Source organism: Helianthus annuus, chromosome 17 (assembly GCF_002127325.2).
Source record: "Helianthus annuus cultivar XRQ/B chromosome 17, HanXRQr2.0-SUNRISE, whole genome shotgun sequence".
In the NCBI taxonomy this organism is placed as follows: Eukaryota; Viridiplantae; Streptophyta; class Magnoliopsida; order Asterales; family Asteraceae; genus Helianthus; species Helianthus annuus.
The window spans coordinates 181,803,263-181,826,362 of NC_035449.2; the positions used below are offsets into that span (position 1 = coordinate 181,803,263).

Genomic DNA, 23,100 nt, shown 5'->3' on the forward strand with positions numbered 1-23,100 from the left:
CCTTTCCTGCCAGTATAAATATTAAAAGAGAATCTTAAAAGGTATAACCTAGCTTGAATGTCTTTAAGGACCTGGCTAAGATGGTAAAACCTGTTTAAAAAGAGATTCAGATCCTTGTTAACATCTGCAAACATGTTGACACTCCTGACAAAGGTGATGCAATAAAATCACGCTTGTCATCTTTATATTAGGAACTTCCAAACCCCTTTTAGCATAAGCGATAAATAGAAATCACGGCTAATAAACGTCGAACATGATGTACGCATCAAAACATCCATTCGAGAAGTATACCTACGGGCAAAGATGAATGCATGAAAAAGATAGTTTTATTTCATAACTTCTTGTCAAGACAATGAACTAAGAAATTTTCCGATCCAAAGGAATCATTGATTATGTTTTATATTTCCCTAGTGACAAGGCCTCTGAGCCATCAAAAGTCCTTTGGAACAAGCCCTTGTGCTATATATAAAAGATGTCAGTATGACATTGGCAGTCGTGACTTATGTCCCCTGTCTAATAAATATGAAGGATTACATTCCGTTTAAACGCCAAAGATGGTTTATTTAAAAACTTAGGCAAAACATAATCAAATAAATTAAATACTATCTATTGGCCTATATGGTTTATTTGCACCATGGCTATTTATTTATCAAATTCGACAATTCGCTATATGATTAAACAAATTATTACTACTTGGTTTGTAGCCCTCAAAGCTTCACCATGGCTGACTCCTCTGAAGCTCACAATCATCCAATTGATCGGAATGATGATGCATGACTAAACTTAACAAGCACCGAGTTGCAGACTATGATAGATACAGCCGTAAACAACGCTGTGGACCGTGTGTTGAAGGATCATAAGCGAAAGCGCGATAATACCCCAAATAAGGGTTACAAAAAGGGTAAGACCGGTTCAAGCTATAACCAGTCCAAACCAAAGGAGGCAAAACCCGAATGTAAAACCTGCGGGAAGAAACACTTCGGAAAATGTTTCTATGATCAGACCAGGGGATGTGTCATCTGTAAGGAGACGAATCACAAGACCCATGAATGCAAGGATATGAAGGACAAACAGCAGACCAGTGAAAAGACCAGATGCAAAACCTGTAGGAAATACCACCTCGGGAAATGCAGATTAGAATCTCAGCCTTCACCTTATGGAATCTGCAAGTCCAAGGAGCATAAGACCTTGGATTGCAAGAAGATAGAAGATGCGACCTGTCATGGTTGTGGCGAAAAAGGGCACATAAAGTTAACGGAAGATGCTAACCCCGTAAGCGGTTACATTTACTTCCGTTAAGCTTTCTGATCTGACGTGAGAGCACACGGATTGTGACTTAGATCGAAGGCTGGGAATTTGCCACGTTTAAAGTGATCAAGTAGAGATTACTCTCCATTTGCATACTTTCGTTGTGATCCCAGAGACGTATGAGATGGTGACACGTGTCCATTCGGTTGTAACCGTTTTGGTGGTGCACGATTGCATTCTTTCTAGAAGATTACTGCTGCAATCTAGTGTGCCACCTTATCGTGTGGAGACAGGTGGATAAATAATTCTCAAGTCTGAGTAAATATATCCAAGTCTGGATATAAAAGCGGAAGTATTTATCTCAGGATTTTCATCCTTTATTTATGGGAGAAAGCGCAAAGGTTTATGATTTCCTTTGGGCGCGCAAGTGTTGACAGCTTGACTGCTCTTTTAGATCTTTGTTTGTAGGACCAGTGCGCGGCCACACAAGTTATAAGGTTTGATCTGTAAGGTTTTGGTATGGTTCCAATCGCCTTTTATGGGGTTTTTGGGACCTTACCCCTTCAAGTCCCCCCAGTCTAGTGTTGTTGATGTGTGTAAAATGCAACATATAAATCACATCAATTAAGGCATAAAACTAACCCTTTTTAAGTACTAATGTTGGAAAAAGAGTGTTTTTGTCTTTCTTTTGTATTTTCAGGATGAAATGAGCTCAAATTCACAAAAGAAGCAAAAAGACAACCAATTCTAGCATAAATACAAGAAAAGGAATAAAAGTAGACTGCCCGGACCCTCAAAGGCATCCTCCAAGGCAAAGAAGAGAAAGCAGAAGACTGAACACGCCCCGTGTCCAGCGGAGTCCCGGTGAGTGTTCCTCCTCAAGCCACTGAAGAGAATGAAGCTACCTTCTACCTCCCAAGGGAGATAGAAGAATGGCTTTGAACAACAACCGAGGAGCCGCCGGCTAAAGGGTGTTACTACATCGGGGAGCTATTCCCGAAATTTTCCTAAATAAGTAGAATCTTTATGATAACCTCATGTATCCCTTAGTTATTTAGCTAACTATATGTAATTCTCTATGTTTGCAATGATATGATGGTTTCTAAGATTGATGGTTATTAATGAATAAAACACACTCATGGTGGTAATGGATGAAAAAGGGAACGAGAAAAATGGACCCATGCACGAAGAACAGAGCAACCCGACACAAATCTCCGTCACAGAAGGCTCAACACGGGCCGTGCCCAACCAACACGACCCCGTGCTGAGCCACCTGCAGAAAAACACCCAGTTCAGGTAACTGGACACGGGCCGTGTTCAGCGGACACGCCCCCGTGTCCAGGCTTCTGTCTTAACTCTTTAATTTCTGTTACTGGCACCTGACCACGGGGCCGTGCCCGGTTACCACGGGGCCGTGTCCAGGATGCCAGTAACATAAATCTTTGTTTTTTAACCCACTTTTACACATTCTAATCAACCGAAAATATTATTTTTGGACACATTGAGGACAATGTGTAATTTAAGTGTGGGGGGGATGCTAAAACCTTGAATTTTGCAAATCCTAAATACAAGCCTTACACAAAACTCTATTGGAACCGCTAAACAGCCCAAATTTTTTTCAAAAACTTTTCGTTTTTTTTTTTACTATTTGTTTGTCTTGGTTTAATTTGGGAATAACAAGTTCTAAAAAGGTTATATTTTTACAAATTTACAACCGATAGCGTCGTGATAATAAAGAACCAACATAAGAAAATTACGAAACGGCATAACAAGTCTAGTTAAAAATTCGATTATATATACTTGATCACATTAAAAACCCATTCCCACAAAAGTGAGTTTTGAGCCTTTATTGAGCATACAAATATACATCTTTAGACTAAATGCTCATTTTTCGTTTCTTGTGTGAATAGCCGCTTGGTTCTTACAACTCTAGAACTTGCCACGACGATACATTCCCGGTCCTTACCAACTTAAACCCAAGTAAGTAAGTGATGGAGGCATTAGGACTAACCATATTTTTCTTTCTACACCATTATTTTTCATTTTTTTTACCACCTACCCAAAATCCCCATAGTTAGCCCCTTTGAGCCTAAACCTTTCATTTCATTACCCTAAAACCTTTTCACCCACCAAAAACCTTTTTATTTTTCACCCTTTATTTTAGTAACAAGCTCGGTTTTTCGTAAGCTCGCCATTTTATGTGACTTAAAAAAAATGATGATGAAGTCAAAAACAAACAAAAGCTATATAAAAGCTTGTTTGGAGAAATACTTCAAAATAAAAAGTCACTAAAAACAAGGTATGTCACGAAAACCGACGCTTTTTACGATTTTCGCCCTTTTACTAACCACTAACCCAACCACCCACCTTTAACCCAATCCTAACCCTTCACCCAAAAAGTCCTCTTGATATTTACAAAGGTAAAAAGTTAAAAAGGAGGAGGATTGATTGCTTGGCAAGCCTATGGAAGGCGTAAGTTCCATGCCGCTCTCGAGTGATTCACTAAAAATTACACCTTCGGCCGAGTGTTGAGTGATCTCCCGTGAGGTATGTGAACTTGTATATAAATGGAATTTTAATAAGGCATGCTATGCCCGAATAAGTAATTTATCTTATGAAACGTTCTAAATAAATCATAACGAATAGGATTGTAAATAAATAAAAATAAAACTTACAAAGATCTTGGATTCCCGACACTCTAGGACAAGCCAAAAACCTTCTCTTCTACCTATTCTATTTGGGAGTGTAAGCCACATTTAAAGAGTTTTGCTTGAGGACAAGCAAAAGTTCAAGTGTGGGGGTATTTGATGTGTGTAAAATGCAACATATAAATCACATCAATTAAGGCATAAAACTAACCCTTTTTAAGTACTAATGTTGGAAAAAGAGTGTTTTTGTCTTTCTTTTGTATTTTCAGGATGAAATGAGCTCAAATTCACAAAAGAAGAAAAAAGACAACTAATTCTAGCATAAATACAAGAAAAGGAATAAAAGTAGACTGCCCGGACCCTCAACGGCATCCTCCAAGGCAAAGAAGAGAAAGCAGAAGACTGAACACGCCCCGTGTCCAGAGGACACGGGGCCGTGCCCAAGAAGCAGCATAAAAGACAAACTTATAGAAGCTTCCATTGCCCACCACGGGGCCGTGTCCAGCGGGCACGGGGGCGTGGTGAAAGTACAGCAGGCGCATTAATTGTAATTGCGAATTACAATTAATGAGGAGAGAGAGTGTCAGACGGGCACGGGGGCGTGTCCAGCGGACACGGGGCCGTGCCCAGCCTTCTATTCAGCCTATAAATAGGAGTGCTTGGTTTCATTCCATCTCATCCCTTGGCACACCACCTCTCTCACACTTCATCCACCACCCACCACCACCATAACACCATCATCCACCACCATCATCCATTGTCCATCATAGAGTGTGTGAGTCGTCTCGGGATCCAAGATTGATCGTAAGAGTTCTTGACAATCAAGGCCATGTTTGCCTAAGTCTCTTACATCACTTGGTGAAGACAAGTGTTTAGTATAATACTTTTTATTTTTAATCTTTTGCACTTTTTATTTGGTTTTGTATTAATGACTTTAATAACTAGTTACTTATGTTGAAGGTGATCTTTCCTTATCGTTTGTCCGTGGTGTCTTGGCGTTATTTTACTGTCTATATAAAATAAAAGATTTTCACCATTCATATCTCCACGGTCTATATGGAGGTATGTTGGCTACCTGGTCGGGGGTTAAGGGAACGGTTTGGTAAGGGTCTTGCCCTTGTTCAGCGTTTAGAGGTCCTGCTTGGGACCTGGGTCAAATTTAGTAGGATCTCCTTCAATGCCCATAGGTATTGGATGGCGGGGATCCAAACTCTTTGACCCCCTCATAAGTTAACTACTATTAATACTATAACCCGGCTATTTAGGACTGTATCCCTGCTGACTCAGACTACTTAGCCGAGGGTAACGTCACCGCCGAAAGCGGGGCCTACCACAATTTGCATTAATAACTTAATTCATTATCTTTCAATAATCCGACCCTTTAGGATTGTATCCTTGCTGACTCAAACTACTGGGTTGAGGGTAACGTCGCCTTCAAAAGAGGGGCCTACTACAATAACTAAGATAATCTCTTAAACAAGTGCAAAAGTGCGAAAATAATCAAAGGTTATACTAATACACGTGTCGGATCCAAGTGATTCATCTTGTCTATCTGTTTTTATTTTATTTTATTTTTCAGCATTTAGTTAGTTTTTATTTTCTTAGATTAAAACATTTTTCTCACTTTTTGATTTGATTAGACGTTGAGGATAAACCGGTATTAAAAGCTCTTGGGTGTCCTTGGACGACCTCGGTATCTTACCAACACTATACTACGTCCACGATGGGTGCACTTGCCCATATGTGTGTTTAGTGTTAGTAAATATCGTGTTTTTATAAATTTAAAACTTGGCTAAAAGTGTAAAAAGGGCTTAAATATACATCTAAAATATATCGCACTACACACGCATCAGTTGTACTTATGCAAGTAAGCGGAGCACTGGACTTTTGAGAGGGAAATGCTTTTTGTTACGAAGAATGAGGAATCTTCGATAAGAAGATTCATATGTATTAAAAAATTGTACTTTGAAAATCATGTTATGACGTATAATGACGTCAGTTAGCAGAAAAGGTGGTATTTGCATGATTTTGCCTGTTTTTATTGGGATGTGTAACGGCGTTTGTCAGATTCATTTAATGGAGATATGACTCCAGTTCCTATAGCGTCGTTTGGATGTGATACTTCCTAACAATTAATCATGATGGTTGAGCTTTCTTGAAGCTGAGTTTCCCTATATATATGCATATTTAAGATGCTTTGCTTTTAGCTTTTTCTGGTAAAGAAGATGAAACGTTCTTACTATACTCGTCGCTTGTTGGATGCTTTTAGGATTTATGAGGCTGCTGAAGGTCTCGTGTTTCTTTCTTGTTCACCGCCTCTAATTGTTACCAGAAAGGATCCGATCGAACCCGTTTCTCCGGCGGCGATTGGTTCCAGCTGTAAGTTTTTCCAGCACAAGGTTGTTGTTGATGGTGGTACTGTGCTAGATGCTGATGGCTTAATAACTCGCTTTCCACTGCTCCGGAAGGGAGGGTGCCGGTAGGTATATCAACGTCGGAGAACTCGTCGGTGCGGGCAGATGTCTGTTGATGATGATTCTGATGCTGGCTAGGTGTTTGAATTTTAGGACTATCTTCATCCTTTTTTGTAAATCTGAACGATTCTTTGTGAAGATCATTGTCATGATCTTGCTTAAGTGTTTGTGGTTACACTTTTGACGATGTGCATATTTTTGATGTAATATTATCCCTGCTAGGGTTTGCTTTGTATGTTTGGATTACAATGTGTTGCATATTTTTAATTGCTTTGATTAGTTAGATCGAATGAGAAAAAAGGTATTGTGCTCATGTGTGAACGTTTGTCCAGAATATGCGCTTATGCTGCGCTTTTCTTTCTTTTTTCCAAACTGTTCATGAGGTGTACAATGTTTACCATTTGTTTTCGCGCGAACCAAAGGAATTTAATGCAATTTGTAACAAACAATGATCATGAAAATAGTGTTCGTATTAATAAAGCGCAAGGCTTACAATAGGAAAATAGGAAACATATTGCCTGTGAGTGAGTTGTCCTACATGTAACACCTGCGCAGCTGCTGCGTGTTCCAGGTGCGGGGCACTAGAGTCCCGTCAATTCTCTTAAGGGTATATGCCCCCTTGCCTAGGACTTCGTTGATGACATATGGTCCTTCCCACCTTGGGGCCAATTTGCCTGGTTTCTCCGCATTTGATGCTTCATTGTCGCGTAAGACGAAATCCCCGGGAACAAAAGTGCATACGCGTACGCGCGCATTATAATATTTTTCGAGTTTGGGCTTGTACCTTGCTTCAGTGATGGCGGCGTTTTCGCGCCGTTCTTCAAGAAGGTCTAAGTCCATTCTTCGCTCTTGCTCATTATTCTGCCTTTCCATGGCTATCATGCGTGGTGACGGAAGACCAACCTCGGCTGGAATTACCACTTCTGAGCCCTAAACCAGGCTAAACGGGGTTTCTCCCGTGCTAGTCTTTGGCATTGTACGGTGTGCCCATAGGATGCTGGGGAGTTCGTCGACCCATCCCCTACGCGCTGTTCCAAGTCTCGCTTTTATGCCATCAACGATCTGCTTGTTTATACTTTCTACTTGACTGTTCGCTTGTGGATGCGCGACGGAGGCGAAATTATGCTCGATCTTCATCTCTTTGAACCATTTTTGAAGATCTTCTGAGGCGAAGTTTGTGCCATTGTCCGAGATGATACGCAATGGTAATCCAAACCTGCAAATAATATGTTCCCATATAAATTTGCGGATTACCATTGTTGTGGTTGAGGCCAAAGCTTTGGCTTCCACCTATTTGGTGAAGTAATCGACCGCAACGATGATGAATTTTACTGCACCTGGCGCATCAGGAAATGGGCCAACAAGATCGATGCCCTATTGTTGAAATGGCCAAGCAGATATGACTGGTACTACCGGATTTTTTGGTCGGAGCGTCTTTGGCGCGTGGCGTTGGCATGCTGTGCATTTTCGTAAGATCTCTACCGCATCTACGTGCATTCCCGGCCAATAATATCCTGCGCTCATTATTTTGGCTACTACCATACGCGGACGAGCATGTATTCCACACAAGCCTTCATGGATTTCTCTGATCAGGTATTGTGCGTCTGTCTTGTCAACGCATCTAAGTAACGGTCCCATGAATGACTTTCTGTAAAGAATGTCGTCTGCCATTTCGTAGTTTACTGCTTTATTCTGAATTTTCCTGGCTTCTGCTTTTTCCTCTGGGAGTTTCCCGTGTTGTAGGTACAAAATGATCGGGGACATCCACGATGGATTGCCGATTTCTATGATGTTGACTTGTTTGAGAGGAACAGATGGATTGGACAGTACTTCTATGCGCACCTCTTTTGCTAAGTGTTTGAAGCTGGTCGCGGCCAGTTTGCTCAATGCGTCTGCATGCTTGTTTTCACTCCTGTTTATATGATTAACCCTGAATGTCTGGAATTGGCTGATTAATGCCCGCGCTTGTTCAAGGTATAATGCCATAGTTTCTCCTTTAGCATCATAATGGCCATTAACTTGCTTGGCCACTAGCTTTGAGTCGACGTTGGCTTCAAGGTTCCTTGCTCTCATTTTAAGTGCTAGGCGGAGACCTGCCAAGAATGCTTCGTACTCGGCTTCGTTATTTGTACTTCGGAAATCCAAGCGTATGGCGTATGTAAGTTCGTGATCGTCAGGACTGACTAATCGAAGGCCTGCGCCGGCTCCGTCATCATTGGAAGCGCCATCTGTGTGTAAGGTCCACACCCTATCATCGAAAACAGGAATAGGGTTCTGGATTGCTTCGCATTCTTGAACTTTATCGATGGGAACTTCCGTGGCAAAGTCTGCCAGAACCTGCCCTTTAATTGCCGGTCTTGGTCTATACAAGATATTATATCCCCCTAGCTCAATAGCCCATTTAGCCATCCTTCCCGCTACGTCGGGTTTGGATAAGATTTGGCCCAAATGATAATTGGTGAGAACTGTGATGACATGGCCTGAAAAATACCTGGGTAGGCGTCGTGTTGCATGTACTAATGCCAAGACTAGCTTTTCTATCATCGAGTAACGAGTTTCTGGGCCGGTGAGCATCTTACTTATATAGTAAATTGGGGTCTGGATGTTTTCTCGTTCTACCATCAATACTGCTCCTACTGCTACTTCCGCCGCAGACAGGTACAGGATCAATGGTTCTTTTTCTTTTGGTGCAGTCAGCGTTGGTAACTGAATTAAATACTCTTTCATTTGTTTGAATGTTGCTTCTGCTTCGGGTGTCCACTGAAAGTCAGTTTTCTTTGCGCAATTCCGCAGCGTGCTGATGAATGGATAAGACCTTGCCGCATGATTAGCCAAGAATCTGTTTAAGGCCGCTAAGCGCCCGGCGAGTCTTTGCATTTCTTTTATTGTTGCGGCGATGGCATTAGCTGAATGGCCTGAACTTTTTCTAGATTCACTTTAAACCCATCTCTTGTGACTATAAAGCCCAAAAATTTCCCCTCTTCCAAGCCGAAAGAGCATTTTGTTGGATTTAACTTCAGGTTTACGTTGCGCAATGAGTCGAACGTGCGCTGAATATTGTTGAGCATTGTCTCTTCTTCGTGGCTCATGATGACGAGGTCATCCATGTATACCTCGACTGTCTTGCCAATGTCGCCTTTAAAAACTCTGTCCATCAAGCGTTGGTAAGTTGCGCCTGCGTTGCGTAAGCCAAAGGGCATTTTAGTGTAACAGAAGATGCCTTTGTCTGTGCGAAATGCAGTTTTATCTTCGTCTTCTTCCTTCATCTGGACCTGACGATAGCCCTTGTAGTAGTCAAGAAAACATTTCCATCTGAATGACGCTAGAGAGTCGACTTTTTTGTCTATCTCCGGAAGTGCGTAACAATCTCTTGGGCACGCTTTATTCAGGTCTTTGAAGTCGACACACATTCTCCATCCGCCACTATGTTTCTGTACCATTACTGGGTTGGCAACCCATGTATGGTATTTAACTTCGTGTAAGATTCCCGCGTTGAGTAATTCTGTTACCTGTTCGTCCATGGCTTTTGCTTTTTCTTCGCTAAAGCTACGCCTCCCCTGAGCAACAGGTTCTGCTGTTGGTTTGATATTCAAGCAATGTTGCGCTATGTCGCGTGGAACCCCCGTCATGCCTGCTGGGCACCACGCGAATATATCTTTGTTGTTGGTCAGCAACTCTTTTAATTGTTCCCGTGTTGCCGGTGAAATGGTGTGTCCTAGCAGGATGGTCTGTTCCGGGTATTCGCTGTTCAGGACCCATTTCTCTGGCTCATTTGGTGTCGAAGGTTTGGCTACCTTCGCCGGTGGTTCGTCATCTACATACATGACCTCCTTGCTTGAGTATAGAATTGCTACTCCAGTCTCCGTTGGAAATCCGCATGCAGCGTGCGGGATAGAGGTGATCATACTGAATTCTCTTTGTGACCTTCTCCCGAGCAAGACATCATGTCGTGATGTTGCCGGCATGACCATGAAATTTACTGTGACTGTTCGTGAATGCTCACCATCCGATAGAGTTACCGGGAAAGCTATCTGCCCTAATGGGAATACAGCTTCGTTACAGAATCCGGTGAGAGGAAAATCAACCGGTTCTAAACGTGCTTTGTCTTCTGGATCGAGCTGTTTGAAGCATTGCTCGTATATGATGTCCATCGAGCTTCCCGGGTCTATAAACATATAGTCTCTCCGGTAATGGCTGAAGATGCCAGTAATGATTACTGGTCGTTCTTCCTGAGGGCCTCCAGGGACAACAGGAAACACAACTTGTTGTTCCCTCCAATGTTGACCATGACATCGTTTATTTGGCCTCCGCGAAGGGCCTCCTTGTACCATGTTTATATGTTTTGATTTAACTTTCTAATGGCTGTTATTTCTGGATTGTTGACGTACATCAACATTACGACCAGATTGGATGTCCCCCCGACAGGGTGTTGGTGGGTCCAATACTATGGTGTCAATTTCTTCACCAGATCTGATGTTTGGGAACTCGGATCTGGCAATTTGCATAACAATTGTGTTTAAAGCAATCCGGCATCTGTTAAACCAATTAGAAAGGCTATGAGAAAACTGTGATTAATGGAGTTAATCTCCAAAAACTGTGATTAACGCAGCTATTAGAAAGGCTATGAGAAAAGCCATGAAAAGGTTCAAGAAGCCAGATGTTGCACGCTCTAAAACACATGTCGCTGCTCATAAGAAGAGCTTTATTCAGGCTTCAAATGCGAAGTATAACCCAAACAAAATCATTTGTGGCAAGGAGCCCATTCCTTTTAGAATGTACTTAAAAGTACTCCGTCTCTTGGAAGTCAAGAGACTTCAATAGTAAAAAGGGGCCATCGATTTCAGGAAATTGATGGATGAAGTAGAAACCATTAGGTATCTCAGCGGTTATGCTGGAAAGAACATGGTAAGATATACATCAAAGTCATTCGATGGCAATGCCCTTAATTAATGAGGACATTAATGAAATCCTCAAGAAGGATCCTCTTATACATTGTGGGATGGTCCAAGTTTTAAGGACCTTATTAGAAAAACCTGGTATCCGCTTCGCGAAATGGGGAAAAGATGGAATAAGAATTTTATGACCCTCGCCATAGAAGTTCTAGGCTGTTGACAGTATGTTACAAGTTTTAACGCATTGGCTGAGATAGTGCCCCAATCAGTCTACCCAAAAACCTAAGCTTAATGCAAATAATTATTGGTGGTTAGCATCGGCAAAAAGAAGGCACATTAAGGTTTCAAAGCCTGCTTGTTATAAATCCATTATGGATCTACCTCAGCTACTCACGTTATATAGATTAAGAAATAACCAGTCAAAGCTAAGACTGCCCTAAAGTTGTCTAAGATTTTACAGCTAAGTTTAAAGGGGTTAAGAATGGAGGCGTTTAACCCTCCTGGTGAATGATTAGAGGCAATTCACGTTAATAATGACACCAGATAAATCCCTCATTTTGATTTGATTGCTGGGAGACACGTTAGGTTCAGGTGTTGCTAAGTCTCTCATAAGAACCTAAGCTTAGTGAAGAAACACTAGATAAATGGTCGGAACCGAAATATCTAGGGGGTTTGAATCCGCATAAAAGGTTAGCTTCCACTCGACTGATTCAGATCCGATTGACCTTCTTCTCCGATAACTCTGCAAAAAAGAGCACCGTTAGCCTCGTCAAGGGGAGAAGGGGGTTCTCTCCTTGACCTGACTCCGGTGTGAGAATAAGTATTGGTATGAAGAAGAAGATGATGTATTTGGTAAGTGTGTGTAACTTGTTTCGTACCTGGGTTTTATCTCTTATTTATAGCCGGGAGTCATTTGGGCGGGAAAACCTGTTAATGAAAAGTTAACGGAAGATGCTAACCCCGTAAGCGGTTACATTTACTTCCGTTAAGCTTTCTGATCTGACGTGAGAGCACACGGATTGTGACTTAGATCGAAGGCTGGGAATTTGCCACGTGTAAAGTGATCAAGTGGAGATTACTCTCCATTTGCATACTTTCGTTGTGATCCCAGAGACGTATGAGATGGTGACACGTGTCCATTCGGTTGTAACCGTTTTGGTGGTGCACGATTGCATTCTTTCTAGAAGATTACTGCTGCAATCTGGTGTGCCACCTTATCGTGTGGAGACAGGTGGATAAATAATTCTCAAGTCTGAGTAAATATATCCAAGTCTGGATATAAAGGCGGAAGTATTTATCTCAGGATTTTCATCCTTTATTTATGGGAGAAAGCGCAAAGGTTTATGATTTCCTTTGGGCGCGCAAGTGTTGACAGCTTGACTGCTCTTTTAGATCTTTGTTTGTAGGACCAGTGCGCGGTCGCGCAAGGTATAAGGTTTGATCTGTAAGGTTTTGGTATGATTCCAATCGCCTTTTATGGGGTTTTTGGGACCTTACCCCTTCACTTAGCCAACTTTTAGAAATTTTCCAGTAATAACTCCAGATATTAAGTGTAAGATAAAACTTACCTGCGAAATCATAAGAACCATTTCTTCTATTCTTGTCAGAAACCTTCAGTCGTAGAATTTTAGAAGTATCCTCTCTCTAGAAAGAAGTGCGTCAGTATACGTAGTTGATATTTCTTTGATCTCTATCAATTCAGAATACCCAATGGTATGATAAAAGCGTCATATGAGGATTGGTGTATCTTAATAAGTTCCATAGATTGCTTCCATGCCTGATCAGTATGGAGGTTTATTGCATGGGACCCCAAAGATACTCTGATAGGTCATATGGTGCTAAAGTCAACTAATGGTATTCAAAGAAGATATCCAGAATGGAATTGTCAAGTAAATGTTCCTGATTAAGGAATTCGTGGACTTGTAACATAAACGTGTCACTTATTTGACACAGGCAATGATGGATGAATTGGAGCCTGAGATTTGTAAAAATCTCTGTAACCTCCTTGTATCTTGATTATCTCCTCCTAAGATTACCCTGTTTACCCCTGAAAGGCAGGTAGGATTAAGATTTATATCCCATTTAGGGTTGTATCATTAAGAAATTTCCAAGACGGCTAGTGCCATTATTGGAAGAATCGAAACCCTAATTAAGTAAGTGTTTGAAAGACGGTTCATTTTTCTTATGCGCTGTTTACCGCAACCCTAATTAGGCAACGATTAAGAATCGCCATCAGCTGCCCAGGATCGTCGATTTGTTCGACTAACTGTAAGGGTTAGCTACTCCTTAAGATTAGTTTTGAGCAATGGTTGGAATAACCATCTCACCTTAAGATAAGCTTTTCTATAATAGCTGTTATATAAGTATCAAGGTGGCTCTTTTGGAGACCTTGTATAGATGAAATATCAAAACATCCGCTGGATGGACGAGACTTTGGGAAGTCCACTTATCAGGATCTGAAAGTTGCATTGGAAACAACGAATAAGATCATACGAATCCCTAATCATCTGTAAGTTGCCAGTATTCGGCAGAAAATCAAGAATTAATGAAAGTAGCAACCCTCCTAAATTCTTGTTAAGAAATAAGGTTCAACAAAAGATATCACCCAGGAAGGGTGTGCCAAATTCGTTAAATTATCAGGCTAGTTAAGCTCTGAATATATAGAATCATTCGAAGGAAATCGAATGTATCAAGATCAAGTAGCTTATAAGCTAAAACCTATTTAAGGAGCTTGGCGGAGCTCGTAATACATTGCACCCTAGTGACTAAAGGATGTGTTTCGCAAATAATTCAATGAGCACTACCCCGTAATGATATGCAGATGTATGATGTGATAAGCATCTTGTATCGATTGGGAATCGACAGGTTAAGAAGCTCCAAAAGGATACATGTATCTAATATAAGGGTCACTTTGGGAGTTTGGGAAGACTCCAGATATGTTATAGAAGTTAAGTCCATTATGCGACAAAAAGTACTTCAAGCATTTTAACAAATCTCGAGGTCGAGATTTCTTTTAAGAGGGTGAGGATGTAACACCTCGAAAATTCACGTCCTATAATGTATTGACACGTGTCATAAGTTTGAACGTGTAAAAGTATACTCTAGAGGGACTAAAGTTGACAAACATGGAAAGCATGGGAATATAAGGGTTCAGAATGTCAACAAGGGATAAATACACTTTACAGTAACCCTACAGGATGCTCATACCTTCAAACGAATAAATCATGGATCATACGAAGCTAAATATGAAAGAAAGTGAGAGATTACAAACTGCAGGGGTTAAATGTGTCAACATGTTTAAAGTATACCTCTGAATGACCTTTTAGCAAACCCAAAGCTTTGTAACGATTAATTATGCTCACTAGAATGCACGATAAAAATCTCATAAAGTTTTGTTATCGTATGAGGAAGTTATGATCAAATTCGTATACGGGGGGTTAAAGCGTCAACGTTGAAAATTATGACTTTTCGGGTGACATGAAGTGACCAAGAACTTAACAAAGTGGGTATAAGTCATGAACCCCTTATAAGTCAATAAGAGGGGCTCAAAATGCAAGAAACAAAGTGTGGTTAACCTTTCGAAGAACCAAGAGCCAAGGGTGCAAACTGAAAAACTTGTGTAACCTGACCACCACCCTCAAGCGGGCCGCGTAAGCCCAGGGAGACACTTACGCGGGCCGCCTGGCACGCCCAGATGCAGAAAATCGTTTCAGTTGGCTGTTCAGCCCCTGTAAGCAACATGTATTGCCCTTTAGCACTTCCAAGAGTTGCCTAAACTAATTCTTAGGCCTTAGGGACACTTGTTAATCATCAGGGATCATGTATAGCATGATTTATCATGATCTTAAGCATTCAAGAACACTATATAAAGCCCCAAAATTTGCAAACTTTGATCATTCCTTCTCAATCATCTTCTGGTCATTTCTGGAGCTCAAGAGCTCTGCCTAGGGATCACTAATCGTGCATAGGACTTTTGTAAGTATGCTTAACCTTTCTTAGTTGAGTTTTTACTTAGTTTTAGCTTAAAAGTCAAACCGTCGTAATTAACGGTTGACTTAACGATTAATCATTAATGGTCCAGTGATTAGTCGAATCAAAGGTAGTTATAAGTTGGTCATTATGTGGGCATTAAACCCTTAAAAGGGCACCCTCTGATTCCCATTCTAACTAGATCAAATGTCGGATCAAAGTTGTTTAGGAAAAGTCAACAGAATGCTAATTTATGAATTAACACATAATTAACAATGTAGAAGGCATGTAACCTATTTTATCATTCATTTAACTTGGTAATAAGTATAAGAACTGGTCTAAGCTTGTTTGATCCGACAATTTTCTGTTTAAGACCCGGTTCGGAACCGAAAGTCGCAGAACTTTGAATTTTGCTTTGACTTCAGTTCTGACCCGTTTTAGTAGAGTCTAGAAATGCCTTAGGACTTACTTAGGACCAGGTTACATGATAGTGTAACCCTCTGTGACTGGTTCATTTATTGTCCGCTTCGTTTACAAGTTTCCGTTAAATGCTTAAACATTGACCATAATGCCCTTTTGACCATAAAACGAGAATTTTGGAAATGTGAGAGAGCAAAAAAAATCTTTATTGCAAATTTATAAACATGTTCCTAAAGTTTCATAACAATTCGAGGTCCAGAATAGGAGTTATGCTAAATAGCGCAATTAAGAAACTTTTGTTAATTAAACGGCGCACTTAGCATAAAGCCTATCTAAAACTCAATTTCGACACCAAACCTTTTACACACTGATGTGATATAATATTTTGAGATTTTTAAAGATTTTTAATTATTTTTAACTTGCTCATAACCTAAGGTTATGGCGTTGATTCGGTAAATACCGATTATACATTTTTTCGGGCATAAAATGAGTTCTACATAGTATTTTGACACAAATCCAATTGCTACTGGTTTTATATAATAAATAAAGCATTTTGAACTATGTAACCTGATCAGAAAACTCAAATTTCCTGTTTAACCCGGTAATCGCTTAAAATGGCTTTTACGCGTATTAAACGCCTAGTATAGGTTTAAAACCATTTTGTCATAAAAAGACTTATTACCTACTGATGTAACTTGTTAAAGTAAGTGGTTTTACTGATCACTTCAGACCCGAACATCAGAATTATAAATAACCCCTTTTATAACCCTTAAAATGACCAAAATACCCCTACGGGGCTTGTATTAAGGTTAAACTCGTTTTGGGCATAATGGAAGGTATCCTACTGATATCACAACATATTTAGGGCATATTAACTTAGGAAACCTGTAGGAGACTCTCTTGGTTACCCGTTACGCTTTCTGCGCGTTCGGTTCGGTTTATGTAACTAGTTTACATAAATTAGCCAAAACGGGTCAAACCTTATCGTTTTTATCTCAAAATCCAGAAGGTGTTTAGTTCACCCATATTATACAAGTCTTTAAACTTGTCGAGACTAAAACACATTCTATTCCGGTCTTCGCCTAATCGTGCATTCGAACCGTATCTTTCGTTAAAACTAACCGGTCTAAGTTTAGGCTTAATTAAAGACCCGTTAGGATTCTAATAGGTTGTTATAAACCTTCGTTCCAGAATAGGAGACCCGGTAAAAGCTACACGCACTTGCTATTGTGATTGATACTTGCAAAGTTAAATACTTTTAACTTAATTTCCCTTATACGGGCTTGGGGTACGGTATATAAATTACCGCTTGGTCCAGCATTGAATCTTTGATCGAATAGAGATTAAATCATTGATATGCTTCGTTTTGAAATGTTTTGTTTGCTTAAAGCCTTTGGGGGGTTAATGACCATGTCCCGGATATCCTTGGCATCATCTTACGAGATGGCTACGACCTGAGCACGGGGTGTAGGTGTACACCCGTCAGTGCATAAATGAATAATTAATGTGGTGTGTCTATTGATCTTTAACCCGGTCTACGGATCGGGCTACTGAACGCATAAGGAACATGTAATTCGTTTACAAGTATTATATTCAAAATAATTATCCCGAGTTATACAAGTTTGTGCCACGTGCATTCAAATCAATTTTTATTAAACTTTTCAAAATGAGTCGGTTGAATGTATTTACCAGTGTAAACTGACGTATTTTCCCAAAAAGGTTAAGTGCAGGTACTACGCGAACTAGACTGGCTTTCTCCTAGCGTCCACAATAAGTCTTGCAAGCTTGGATGTCAAAACTGTTGAACAACGTTTCCTATTTATTTTTGATCCCCCCTGTGGATTATTTTCAACTGTTTGTGTTATTTGATATAACAATTATATTCGGTTGAAATATATCTATCTTTTGCTTCCGCTGTGCATTTAAATATTGTGTTGTTTGACTGAAATGTTACCAACTACGTCACGGTAATCCCCCACCGGGCCCACCGGTGAAACGTGGAAATATCAGGATGTGACACTTATATAGGAACCTTCATGAAGCCTTTGGGGTGAAGGAATTCTAGGATTCCAGGGAATGAATGGATGGTTTGAAATGAGAAACCAAGGTCTCAATTTATAGTGGGATTTTTGCTTGGATGCTAAGACTAAGGGGTATGGTGAGGCTCATCCCCATGAGGATGGGCCGCCACGTAGGCGCCACATCACCATCTCATGGAGGATGGGCCTCCATTCATTTTGAGGGGGGTGGAGGACGAGCCTACCCCACATTTTTTTTTATAATTTTCTAAGTTTTTTTTGTTAATTTAATAAAAACTTTAAAAACATTAAAAATTACAACATAAAACAACCTAAATAAATTCATTTCATAACATTAAAAAAATTACATTTCCGGCCGCGTCTTTTTTTGTTTTGTCCCTTCCGGTGGGACGTTCCGACTCGTGAACGGGCAACACGCCTCCCACGCTATAACTTCCGGACTCGGAAGTTTTAGTCCGTTTGGCCGTTGCGACCTCATTTGGAACCGGCTTCCATTTTTGTTCTTTCCTTACAACGTTCCATGCTCGGAAGTGCGGGAAAGGCGTTGAATTTTGAGAGTCCCACTTGGCGATAGCAAGGTTAAGAATGTCCTGGTCGTTACTCCTGCTAGGAGGAGAAGTGTAAATTTGGTTATAAATCTGGTTAAAGTTATTGATGACCTTGCTCATTTTACGCCACTTGTTCGAGACGAATTCGACATCACGAGCCGGACCATGCTCCATAATCGTGTTAAATCTATCCGTTGCCGCATTCCAAAAACTCCTCCTCTACTTTCGTCCAAGGTCTCCCCTTTGCTCTCGAACCGCTTTTTGGCGCGGTTTCGGGTACGTTTTCAACTTTCTTCCCCTTCTCCTTTTTTTTTGCGCTTGAGCTCTTGCGGTGGCGATTCGGGGACGACTTCTTCATCATCATCGTCAAGTTGAACTGGGGGTTGCGGTTGGGAAGTTGGCGGTTGCGATTGGAGTTGTTCAAACGTGTTGCGTTGCATGATTTGTTGGAGTGCTTGGTATTGTTGCATTTGTTGAAGTTCAGACATTTGTGAGAAGGCGTTGGGTGTTTGTTGGAAACCCGAAAACGAAAATTGCGGAGCCCCCCACGAAGGATCCATAGTCGGAGTGTAAGCGGGAGTCGAAAAAGAGTTAGGTTGGTTCGGGTTGGGATTATTCGGGTTGGGGTTGTTTGGGTTGGAGTTGTTTGGGTTGAATGGATTCATGATTAGAGCAAATGGTATAAAAAATATGGAGTGTTTTTTATAAAAAAGGAAGAGAATTGGAGAAGAATGGGAGTAGAATGGGAGAGAATTGTATAAAAATGGATGAGATAGAGGTATTTATTTAAATTGAAAAAGTAATTTTTTTTAATTAAAATAGCCGTTACAACGGCTATATGATTCAAACATGGGCCCGTCTTCCCCGGCTGTGGGGAGCCGTTTGCTGAGGCCCGGCTAGGACCGGCGCCGGTCCCCCACACCGCCCCCCTGGGCTCGGCTCGGCACAAACGACTCCCCACAACCGGGGAGGACGGGCCTACATAATTCAAAAAATAGCCGTTGAACGGCTAGAATTAATTAAAAAAAATTCCATTTTTCTATAAAACACACCCATTTTCACCATATTTTCCCCACTTTCAACCCAAGACGTGCGTTCACACCGAAGAGGTTGCGCCTTTGTATGTACGCTTGCATTTTGCTCCATAACATGATTATTGAAGACGAAGGTCGGGCGATTTGTGAGTATGATGAGAATGCATCTTACGGGAACACTGTCCCGGTTGATCCGCCACAACAGGATTTAAACTCGTTCTCGCTAACCAACGACTTCACCCATGCAAACCTTCAACAGGATTTGGTAGAACATATTTGGAACAACGTTAACGTCGCGGACGGTGATGAAGACGAGTAGTTAATGGCTTTTATTATCTTCCTTTATGTGTTTTTTTAAATCGAGTCTTTTTTTACAAATTTTAGGTAGCATAATTTTTTTTTTAGGTTATGTAATTTTTATTTATGTTATGTAATGGATTTTATTATCTTCCTTTATGTCTTATTTTTATTTAAATGTTGAGTAGTTTTTATAAAAGTTAAACAAATAAAATAAATTAAACAATGAAAAAATATGTGGGGTAGGCTAATCCTTCACCCCCCTCAAAAATCATGGAGGCCCATCCTTCATGAGATGGTGATGTGGCGCCTACGTGGCGGCCCATCCTCATGGGGATGAGCCTCCCCATACCCTTCAGTCTAAGGGTCTTGTCCTTGGGGAGACAAGCATTGTCCTTTGATGTACTTTTATCCCCTTTTATCTCCTTGCCTTTGTCTTATATAGAAACCTTCATGAAGCCTTTCTCTTAGTGGAGAATAGGCATGGCCATGCCCAAATGATGTATGGCCATTCATAACTGTTGTCTATTGCTGAAACTGAACACGGATACGCATGGGCGTTCCTAGTCTTTTGCCCGACAATTGGTTATCCTTCTTGCCTCTCCTGGTACATTTGGTTTAGATTTCTGTTATGAGCATGTGCGTTCCAAGGGTGGTACCACCGTGCCTAGACAGGTGTACCGACAGGGCTTGGACGAGTGTCATTTTTGTCGGATCTCGTAGCTTCCATAATTTGTCTTTAGCTAAAAACGGGTGTGCCAAGGTTAGCATGTACGTGTCTCCGTATATCGAGGACTTTTGTTGACCATTATTGGGTTAACTTATTGACTTTGTGCTTCTTGGTGTTGTGCACAACCATGCTCATAGTCTAGCACGGCTGTGTCTATTTGGTAACTTACTGATTTCATATTTTTCTTTTTGCACAAACAATTGTTTAAATAAAGCTCTTGGTTATATGGCCAAGTAAACTCATATGTCAATGAGATATGGTTCCCAAACATAATGTGTATGGGACATTGGGACTCGACGAAATAAATAGATATAAAAAGATAGATATGACTTATATATAGACAAATATATCTTTTTATGAGGTGATGGAACCAACACTACATCGGGCATCATATGCTAGAAAATAATAATCTGATTTCTATTTTATATATAAAATATGATCATTATATTAGGTTATTTGTAGTCTACGAATGCCTTAATAAAACAAAATTATAAATAAAATAATTTGTATTTTTTTTTGAACGGCTAAGCTTTTTTTTTCTCTCCGTTAATTCTAAACTAAATAACTTATATGAGTATAATCACGAATCTGTATCTATACTATATAATAAAAGAAAACTATAAGTGACACGTATCATTCATTGAGGCTATTTATTTTTTGTTTTCCCTTATAATTAATAAATAGTACATCGAAATTCATTTTTAAAGACATGTTTTGATGACTGTATGTGTTAACCGATTAAATTACATTTTATTCAACTTATGTAATACACAGTTTTATTCAATCTCTGTAATACGCAGTTTTATTCAACCTATGCAACAAACGTGTTTTTTAAGATATAAATTTTTTATTACTTAATATATAAAATTATATTTATTCAACCCCTGTGTAACACACGGGTTCTAAGCTAGTAAGCTTGTAAACAGAAATGATAAGCCAATACTCAGGGGCGGACCTTTAGTTATGTGGGGCGTAGCCCGGGCTACGGCTCAAGTTTTTACTAGTAGTGTTAAATTTTTTATTTTTTTTGATTTTTATACATAGGACACCCCTGAACAAGTACGAGGACACCCCTAAAAATTTTTTTTTACAAAATAATAAGATGTTGGTAAGCCAAATAAGTAAATAATAACACATTAGGTAAGCCCAAATAAGTAAATAATAACACATTAGGTAAGCCCAAATAAGTAAATAATACACATTTGCTAAGCCCAAATAAGTAAATATTAGCCCAAAATTGAATGATTATTGATTTGGGCAATTGGGCGGCATGTTTTTTTAATATTGTATGATTACATGATAAATTTTTTTTTTTGGGATACCCCTGAGTTGATGTTCTAGTTCCGCCACTGCCAATACTTAACACTAATTTGCTTTCTTTTCCTTAACATATTTTTCAAAGTTCTTTAACTTCTTTGTCGCATATTTCATCCCTTTGTTGATCAGAAAATCGACCTCCTTCTCACACTTCTCGTAAAATACCGGTAAAGTCCCAAGGCAAATAACACCTACACGCAAAGAAACCCTTCAGTCCTAATTAAGATAGCCTTGTGACATATATTTCAAATCTCAAAACAAAACTTACAGAAAAACAAGAGATTTAACGGGCTGAAATGGTTTACGATAACCGAAGTCATCAACAATGCCAACTCGGTCACCTAGAACAGAATCATAGAAATAACGAAAATAAGTTTAATGTAACCAAATACGGTTTTTTTGTATAGATATACTTACCAAGAAATTCCTTATAAGAAGGGGAGCTCCCAGGAACAGATAAGCCAGAGCTATGTACAACTTTTTCCTATACGAATATACAATGTAAGTGTGTTGACATATATAATTAAAGTATGAGGTTGATGAACATTACTCATCGGTAAGGTCTGTCGAGTTCCTGTAAAAGGGCAAGAGAGCCGACATCACAATCCTTCCGATAAAAACCATCAAAATGCCAAGGATCATGCTGTAAAAAACAACAGAAACAAAGGTGTATTCGAGGACTTCAAAGAGAAACCATATCGTCGTAAACCCTAGCATAATTGCCGCAGACAAGCTTTTATTTCTCCATAAAATTATATCCGCGACTGCAACGTACATTAAGTCTCGTGTCAGATGAACAGTCAGATTTTCTCTCTCATCCACTCACAACCACTTTTTATAATATAAAAACCTCTCTTACATAATTTGGTGGATGGACTCTGAATGCTCTAAACGACAATAAGTCAATATGGTCACATATTTAAAAGATTCTCAACATTTAGTGAAAAAGCAAGTTGTTTTTCTTTAAAAATACCTTGTCCTCCGCCAAGTACGGAATGTAACGGTTGTTCACGTCCAAACAATTTACCGTTTAGACTGTTACAATCGTTAGATTCTTCGGGAACAGAAGATGAGTATATCGGCATGTTAATCAAGATCAAATGGTATGCCGGTTTTGAAGTTTTGTGTGTGTGTGTGTGTGTTTTATGTGGATTCAAAGAAAGATGTATATGTTATATAATCAAAATAAGAGTTCTAAGCTTTGCATTCAAGAAATCTTTGGGATCGAAAGAAAGGTATGACTTTGGGATGACAGTATAGACTTGACTCCTCACAATTACATGAACAAATCTTATAAATTGAATTTATTTTGTAATAATATTCAACTTTAACATCTAGAAACTATATTTCTATTCATAAACTAATATTAAAAACAAAATTTGAAGTCATGAAACTGAATTTGTTCTTATATATTTGATCTTCATGTTAGGCATTTATATTAGTTATATTTTATGTTATGTTGCATACTAGAGTTTTTCAGCCTT

The 23,100-nt window shown here is 39.8% G+C and overlaps 2 protein-coding genes across 2 annotated transcripts; both read right to left on the reverse strand.

The window, feature by feature from the left end:
• Positions 1-7,744: 7,744 nt before the first annotated feature.
• Positions 7,745-9,247, reverse strand: LOC110925321. The gene has a single exon (XM_022169276.1). It carries the CDS (start codon positions 9,245-9,247, stop codon positions 7,745-7,747), a length of 1,503 nt encoding a protein of 500 aa, XP_022024968.1.
• Positions 9,248-21,440: 12,193 nt separating this feature from the next.
• Positions 21,441-22,744, reverse strand: LOC110921685 (reticulon-like protein B6). Its single transcript, XM_022166038.2, has 5 exons — positions 22,590-22,744; positions 22,167-22,380; positions 22,034-22,100; positions 21,885-21,957; positions 21,441-21,807 (listed from the first exon to the last, which is right to left on the reverse strand). The coding sequence occupies exons 1-5, from the start codon at positions 22,699-22,701 to the stop codon at positions 21,665-21,667; spliced, it is 609 nt and encodes a 202-aa protein (XP_022021730.1). The 5' UTR covers positions 22,702-22,744; the 3' UTR covers positions 21,441-21,664.
• Between the last annotated feature and the right edge of the window lie 356 nt (positions 22,745-23,100).

Bases quoted from the DNA above. Each gene is read 5' to 3' on its own strand.
- LOC110921685 (XM_022166038.2), bottom strand. From the start codon at position 22,701: ATGCCGATATACTCATCTTCTGTTCCCGAAGAATCTAACGATTGTAAC. The intron at 22,381-22,589 runs GTATTTTTAAAG...TGTACGTTGCAG, and splicing joins CGTACTTGGCGGAGGACAAG to TCGCGGATATAATTTTATGG. The intron at 21,958-22,033 runs GTAAGTATATCT...ATTCTGTTCTAG, and splicing joins TTCTTATAAGGAATTTCTTG to GTGACCGAGTTGGCATTGTT.
- LOC110925321 (XM_022169276.1), bottom strand. From the start codon at position 9,247: ATGCAAAGACTCGCCGGGCGCTTAGCGGCCTTAAACAGATTCTTGGCT.